The following is an 8,161-nucleotide window of genomic DNA, read 5'->3' on the forward strand; positions in this document are numbered from 1 at the left end:
AGTCTGTATGGTCAAGCTGACAAAACTGGTTCAGACCAAAGGCGCAAGAGCATGAGGAATAGATTTGATTTTATTTTAACTAGCCTGAGAACTCAAGCTTTTGAACTTTCCAGTTGTACATCAATGCCTGGAGATAGATATAGATGTAGATACAGATATAGATACAGATATATATCCCACAGACAACCCTGTGATTACTCGCCTGAAGGACTTGAGAATGTTCACGTGTCCAGACCACATGACACCCATTATCCACACTACCATACATCTGGAAGATTATCATCTCAGACCAATCCAGAGGCCAAGAATGCAAGGCTGATTCTTCTCAAGAATGTACTTTTTTACCATAAAATCTCTTAACTTTCTTTCTTCTTCAGAACACTCTGGGGCATTGCCTAATTGTTGTTTCTAGTTTGCAAATCCTATGACCCTTGATTAAAACTTTGCCATTTTTAATTGTAGCAAAGCTTCATGCTTCATTTACACTTGGTCAGCAGTATGAAGGAACCCCACACCTAACAGTACAACTGACAGATGGGTGCCCAGTCTGGGAGTAACATTTCCCATGCACAGGCATTCAGGTCACATGTTAGTACTTCCACATACACCATCACCTCCCTCCAAAGCACCCCATTTTGTTACACAGCACCTCGAACTTTCTGATGATGAGCTTACATGTTCCCTCAGAACTCTTACCTAATAGACCTAGCATTGCCCTTGGGGACTGCAGCAGAATATCCTTTCTCTAGACAGCCCTCTGTAAGTGCCCTTTATTAGTATGAGAATATAGGAAGGAGAACAATTATTTTAACTGGAGGTGGGAGAATATGTGAAGGCTCCTACAGATGACATCTGAGCTGGGTATAGAAGTACAGAAGAACTTTGCAAGTCAGTGAAGTTTGGAGAATTCATTGTCAAAATAACAGACAACTACCAGGCAAGGTGTTTGTTCCAGGCTGGCCAAAGGCACCGAAGCTGGCCTGATCCAAGAAAAGTCCATGGGCCACCATCCTAAACTAGAATGAGAGAGAAAATGGACAGATAGGCAGGGGCCAACCCCTAACAATCTACAAATGCCAGCTGCAGAGGCAAGGCCTCTAGTGGAAGACCGAGGAGCCATCTTTGGAGAAAGGGTCTAACACTCAAATCTGAGTACAATGATTTGATAGCAATTGCTAAATACTTTCTGTTATGTTCCTCACACTACAACATGGAGAGAATGGAAAAAATAGAGGGAGAGATGGAGCAAGCTTTGCACCTTAATTGCATTGGTAGCCCTTACAGTGCTTAACATAGCAGCAACACAAAATAGGCACTTGCTCAGTAAATATCAGTATGGGTTTCTTTTGGGGTTGAATTAAAACACAGTAAGAAAGATATACCTGAAACTCCCTAGTGAGCCTTCCACATTCTTCAAACTAATCCCCATGGGAGGGAGAGCAAGGGAGGGGCAGAAAGCATTCAAGCCTCCGCCACAAGAAAATACACAAGCAAGCCCTTGTCTGCAACTCAGGGCGCCTGGGAGCTAAGCAGGCCCTCTGGGGCTTGTTTCTGACCCGCTTTGTGATGGCAGAGGGTTGGTCTCCATTCTAGGCATCCACATACCATCATGCACTCAGCTTCAGGCACCTGGGCTCACCTGAGGAAAACTATCCATCTTAAATAAAAAGGGGTGGAAGAGATGACCCTGAGAGGTGACAAGAGTTAAATCTGTTTACGAAGATGGATTTCCCTAAGGAAATTAGCCACATGCACGTCCATTTCTCTAGCCCTGGTCAGAGCTGTGACTGTGGGGCCCTTGCCCAGCTCCACCAACAAGAGAAGCCGGGGACCCTGTGGTTGTGGCCGGGAGGATGGATTCCACACTCCCTCAGCTCAGCACAAGTAGAAAATCTCTGGAAATCTCGGGCCAGGCTGTGTGGAACAGGCCATGCCTGTTCGGGAGTAGGCTTCTTATCTCTCCTGTGGCCCTGAACTTGAAGACCTGATTATCATCAGGGCGGGGCAAACTTTTTTGGTTAGGGCCAGAGAGTAAACATTTAGGTTTCCCAGGCCAGTGTGAAAACCAGGCTCAGCTCAAAGTATACAAAACAGTCCAAGAGCTGGATATGGCCCAGGGACAGTAGTTTGCCGGCCCCTGATCTACATACTTGGACACTTTCTCCAGCCTCCTTCCCGTGTCAGAGCTGTCTCCAGCCAAAACTCATAAATAGGAGGACGGTGACCTGTACACTTCAGAACCAACAGAGTGTGCCCCGATGCCAAGCTCAGGGAGATCCCACAGGTAAATCAATGTTCACAGATACCAGTGTGACCTGGAGTCTTATGAACCCTCCAACCTACCCTCCCAACAGCCATGCCCTTCCACATGGCCAAAGGAACCTTCCAGAACACTGTCCCAGAAGTGCCTGCATTTCCACAAGACCTGTATGGAGAAAGCAAAGCTGAGAGGAGGAGTTCCGGTCCTTGGCTGCACGATGAAGTCACCTGGGGAGCTTCCTAAAAAAATATGGATGTTATTCTCTACTTTCTAAAGTTCTTGTTTAAAAGGTCTGGGGTGGGGCCTAGGCATAAATATTTTCAGCTTCTCAGGATGCTATGTGTAGCCAGGGTTGAGAACCACTGACTTAACCAAAGGAATGAAACTCCAGCCATGCAACAGGATGGGGTAACTGGAATAACTGGAGGCCTTCCCAGAACTGTCAGACTCCTCACCTGCGCCAGCACTCCCGTCCATCTGTCACCTGCTTCCTGCCCAGGGGGGCTAAAGGTGACAGGATGGCCTTAACCCCAAGCTTCTCTTCCTGTTTTCCCCTTTGCCAATTCAACTTTAAGTGCAGCTCCTTTAGGATCCTGGTGACACTCCTCTTTTTAAGCACCCATTACAGCAGGCCTGGGGAGGGAGGATCCCTAAAGTAGTTAATCGTAGTGATGCAGGCAATGACGGGGTGCACAGGCCTCCGGGGGAACACGGCAGAGGAGGTTTCAGGGCCGGCTTCCTGGAGATGACCCTTCATCAGAGGAGAGGCACAAAAAAGGCAAAAAGACAAGCAACAGCATGGACAGCTTGGGGAATGGCAAGCAGTTCAGAATATAGGGAAAGAGTGTGCGTGGGGAGGGGGAACAGGGAAGGCAAAGATAGATCCGAGGGGCCTGGATGCTAAACTAAGGGGTTTGTACTTCCTCCTGGCAGTAAGGAGGGGCTCTTGATGCAGGAGTGAGCTGACTGAATTTTGCATTTCACTCTGGCCTTAAAAAACAAGTAAGAGACAATGTGATTGACACTTAGGAAGTATCCCTCATCTGAAAAGGGAAAAGCAGTAAATACCACTATGTTAGTCTTCAGTGTCTTGGGGAATTCTAGAATTGTTTCAGCCCAAGAGGGAGCGTCACAAGGAGGCTCTAAGATCACACACATGGAATCACCGAAAATATTTTAGATCAAAACATTTCAACGTGGTCTCTAATTAGTTAGCATTGGATCTGCGGCTCTCTGAACTCAACTAGACAATTTTTGAGGCTGACTGACTTGAAAGGGTTTCCCAAGTGACCAGAAGCCTCCAGGTCTCAAGTTTCCTTAAGAGTCCCAAGGACCCATGGCTGTTCATCCTACACCTGACACAGCAAGATGGGTGAACCAAAGCAGAGGGGCTGGGACATTTTTTTTTTTCCTGAGATATGACTGCCAATTTTTAGTGACAGAGGTTTTCTGGCTAAGCCCTGAGGATGCCAGAGTTCCAAACCCATACAACTTGTCCAGCCAGAGTCTGGCTCCAGAGGACCTTGGTGAGGGGCCAACCTGTTTTCTGGGTGCAGCGGCCCCCTGCCGTGCCCTTCCTGGTGGATGCTGCAGACAGCTTCCCTCTCCAGATGCTGAGGTCCCACAACACCCTGTTTCCCTTCCTCAGAGCCTGTAGGACAATACAGAAGTTATGCACACAGTGTTTCTGTGAAAAGGAAAAGGAAATGAAGTAAATTCTTGCCTGATCCATTCACTGCCCAGCTAAAGAGAATTCTCTATTTTGAGCCAATCAGACAGAAATGGGACCCAGGAGAGTGGTGCATTAATTAGCGAGGCGGTGATGACTGGCAGACCCATTCTGGTATGTAACAGAGGAAGCCTTTGCCAAACAAAGAGAAACGTGGGCAAGAGCAGACCCAAAGACAGTCCTATCCTTGTGGCCTTGTTGAGTTTTGTTTTGTTTTTCATATACCACTGTGGGCCCACGATAAGAGTAACATTGGCCAACAGTCTTCTATTATCAGTAGGAGATACTGTGTTGGAGGAAACCCTTGACAGGTCTCACACCACCTTAACTGGACTGCTTAACCAAAAATATTTGGCTGCACCAAACAACACATGCCTTCCCCAAAAGCACACAACCTGGCTACTCAACTGATCTTTCATTTCAAAGGCTCATTCAGTGGGATTAACTGCATTTTCAAAATTCCTTTCAAAATCATGGAGCAATGTCAATATTGTAAGAAAGGTTTTCCCCATTCTCCAAGGTCATCTTTCTGTCTATGGTTACTCTCCAGCCAACTTATCTTCCTGCTGTTGCCATAGATAAAACTATTTTTAGAGCATGACTGGTTTGGAGGCAGATTTTTTAAAAAATCTCCCATCCCCTGGTGGTTGGCATCCCTAAATGCCTCTTGGGGATTTGTTTATCAGCTGACAGAAATTACTCTCCCACCTGTTGTTGTTGTTTTTCTTTTTGTCTTGAGAGAGGATTTCAGATAAGGAGGAAGTATAAATTGTAGGTGGCAGCCACTGCATGAAGGATAGCTGGTGACAGTCTGGTCTGGCCACACCACCCTTGGCCTCTGACTCAGAGAAGTCCCTGCTCTGTGTCAGCTGTCACCGCCATTTTTGGTTGGCTTGACTATCCACGCTGACACAGCCTGGTTCCCCTGCGGCCCCTAATTTGGTAAGCAACTTGGACAAAACAGAAATGCTATTTTAATGGCCAACATTATTGTTCCAGACCATCACTTGTCCGACATCAGAAAGGAAATACGGAACAATACAGAGTTTACGGAAAAACTTTCAACTTTAGGAACACGTTTCATGATTATTTGTTCTGTCTACAATTTTATTTTCAAGATGTCTTGCTCCTGTTTTTCCAAAAAAGAAGTGTAAAAAGAAGTAAGTCCAATATGCCACTGTTACACTGTATTTGTCAAGAGTTCCATTTAGAAGAATGGTATTTCTGCCTTTCAGTATCCCAATGGCAAAGGCCCTGCGAACTCCTCCTCATCCTGCAAGACTAAACTCAAATGCCTCTTGCAGAGGGAGGCCTTCCTCAGATGCTTCAGAAGAACCTGTCCTTGTAGCTTCCACTCAACTCTGTTAACACCCTACCCCACTGTAGCAGCCATCACATTGTATGACGGTGAGGTGTGACAAAGTCTGCCTCCCCGGGGAGAATGAACCCAACGCTTAGCCCTGCAGGACACAGGAGGAAATCTATAAATGTTGTTTGCTCAGTCAGTCAATCAATCAATCAAATGATCAGAGCCTCCCACCACACCCCCCCCACACACACACAGTACTTGTGACATTTGCAAATCATGAGTAGAGTGGAAAATCATAAAGGGGATCCTAGAACCTTTAGATATCTTCTCAAAACAAGTACTCATGTGCTCAGAACAGCCCTCCATGGTTTGATGCAGAATCCTGACCCTTTCCCTCCAAAGTATTTAGGTTGTCTTATTCAAAAGGCGGGGCCTTCTCAATAGTGTGTCCACTGCTCCAGACACCAGAACACATGTAACTAAAGAAATACTCGAAAGCAAATATTTGAGAAAATATCATCAGAAAAATTATATTGTATATGATCCACATTTGCATCCACCCACAATATCACTCTAGCTGCTCCGTTCAGGTCCCATCTCTGGAAGAAGAATTAGACAATGCACTTTGTGGTATCTGGTTCACACATGACCGTCCAGGCTCAGGGCTACCTCTGCAGTGACTTCATTCTTTCTCAGTCGTAACTGTGTCCCAACTGTGAAGAATTTCCACAGAAAAAGGCAAATTCCCATCTTGGATAAGGTTGGGATCATGGTTGGAAGCTCACTTGGACTGAATGGAGATCTTGCTTTATGAAGCTAATGATTGAACAACCAGAATTCTGTCAATCCTAAATGTTTGATGTGTACACACACACAGGTGCACACACACCACAGAACCCATCACTTGGCCCATACCCAAAGGTAACAATACGCCTTTCTTCTAGAGCTAAAGAAAGACAGAACACAAGGCAACTGCTAGTCACTTGGCTGAGGTATATAAAAAGCAAATATGACTGTTTACAACACTTGAACACAACTAGAATATCAAAGGGGGCCTTACTGGGACTTAAATACCTGTTTAGCAAAACCCTGGGGAAACACATTAGAGATGCCTCAACCACAGAAAAGAGGCACCAAATCGTAAGTACTGAAAATCACAATGAATAATAGATGAACTGAAAAGTTCAAAACAAGGCCCTCCGTGGCAGTGTGCCCTGAGGTGCTGATCTTGGAAGAGACACGGAATGGGAAAGACACAGCCTGCATGTGCCTAGCATGTTTTCCCCAGAACACCTGGAGAGGGAGAAGAGATCTTTTCAAAAAAAAGATCGTAGAGAAACAGAGCACTTCCAAAGGGCAACCGTCCTGGAGCAGGTGCCCAAGGCTGACAGAACTGCTTCTGCTGCCACTGTGCCAATATTTAAATCAGAAAGAAGAAAGTTTGCATAAACCCAAGTCTCGTGCAACTGGGCTCCCGCTGCTGACCCCACTTTGTCAGGTGAAGCCTCCCCTGGCTAAGCCCACTCCAGTCGCAAGCAGTGTTATGCTGTCACCAGTGGGAACAAGGGACGCTTTTCCTTAATCGCTGGAAGGAGGAAAGTTTGTCTGTTAAGACCATTCTTTACCTTTGAATCTCAACGTAAAGATACTGCATAAAAGTCTCCCTTCTTTTTCTTCTTCTTTTTTTTTTTTTAAACTGGTGCCAATAAACTTCTCTTGACACAGGAGTCAGGAAGGAGAGGAAATCTCTGGGAATTCCAGAAAGTCGGCTAAGCCCTGGGGCGCGCCAGGGGCGTCACAAGCAGCGTCAGGGCCAGATCTGGCCTTGGGTCGGAAAGTTGGGGCCACGGTGGGGCGTCAGGGCCAGGGACCGTCTCTCCCCATCCTCATCCTCAGACCCGTACTGGCCGGCAGCAGGGACTCTGCAGGCTCCCGTCCCCAGGTACTCACCCTCCTGCTGGGTGCTGCAGGCGTCTTGTTGCCGCCGCCCGAGAGCAGGGTGACCGTGGACGTGGAGCGCAGCATCTCACAGCGCCGGTTGGTGCGGATCCGAGCGGCCCTGCTCCCAACGGAATATGCGCTCAGGGACAGCCTGCGCGGTGGCGCCGCGGGCCAGTAGCCACTGTGGCTGCGGCGAGGAGGGCGGGGCGGGGGCGGGAACGAGAAGGACTCGGAGGGAGGGGCAGGTCCGGGCCCGGGGGAGGAGCCACGGGAGGGGCGCAAAAAAAACGCGAGCCGGACACGTGGGTCTGTACTTTCTCGCGAAGGGGCAGACCGGCCAAAGTTGCATGCTATTCTCCCACTACGGCGATGCGTGTCCTCGCAGGGTCCATCGCGTGGCGGGAAGTTGCCCTGGACCTCCAGGCTCTCTGCTGTCTACGGTGTCAAGGTGCACCTGTCCGTTCATCTCCACTAGGCTCTGGCCACCGACTCCCTCCCTGGCTGCCCCAGGAGGCTCTGCCACATCCTGGCGGTCAGTGGGACCCTCACCCCAAATCATTCATTCAGTGTTTACGGAATGGCTACCTCCCAGCAGCCGACAATCAACTGTCCTCTGTCTTCATGGAATTTGCAGCCTGCTGGAGGCACAGAGGTGACAGGGGCTGGTAATTTGGTGGAAGAGGAGGTGCAATTTCTATGGGAGCAGTCAACCTGGCCTTAAGGAGGTGGCCTGTGCATGAAAAATCCCCCAAGACGAGGTGATGACAGAGGTAAGACCTGAAATACAAGTAGGAGCATGACAGACATAGAGGTTCACCACAACCGCTCCTGTTTAGCATTCGGTGATTACAGTGGGCAGGGCTGGCAAGCACTCAGCAGGCATTACCTCATTTAATCCTCACAGCCAGTCTTTGAGGTAGGC

General features: G+C 48.0%; 1 protein-coding gene across 2 annotated transcripts in view; it reads right to left on the reverse strand.

Annotated features, from left to right (window-relative positions):
• The window catches only part of MYZAP (myocardial zonula adherens protein), a 112,279-nt gene extending 104,852 nt beyond the window's left edge, over positions 1–7,427 (reverse strand). For both annotated transcript variants that reach the window (XM_054565367.1, XM_054565365.1), the window contains exon 1: positions 7,249–7,427. In XM_054565367.1, the coding sequence (XP_054421342.1) occupies positions 7,249–7,323 (75 nt within the window). In that variant the 5' untranslated portion in view covers positions 7,324–7,427. The remainder of the gene's footprint in view (positions 1–7,248) is intronic.
• Positions 7,428–8,161: the final 734 nt, after the last annotated feature.

This window comes from Pteronotus mesoamericanus, unplaced genomic scaffold (genome assembly GCF_021234165.1).
Source record: "Pteronotus mesoamericanus isolate MK-2021 breed Mesoamerican mustached bat unplaced genomic scaffold, CSHL_Meso_final contig_164, whole genome shotgun sequence".
NCBI lineage: Eukaryota > Metazoa > Chordata > Mammalia > Chiroptera > Mormoopidae > Pteronotus > Pteronotus mesoamericanus.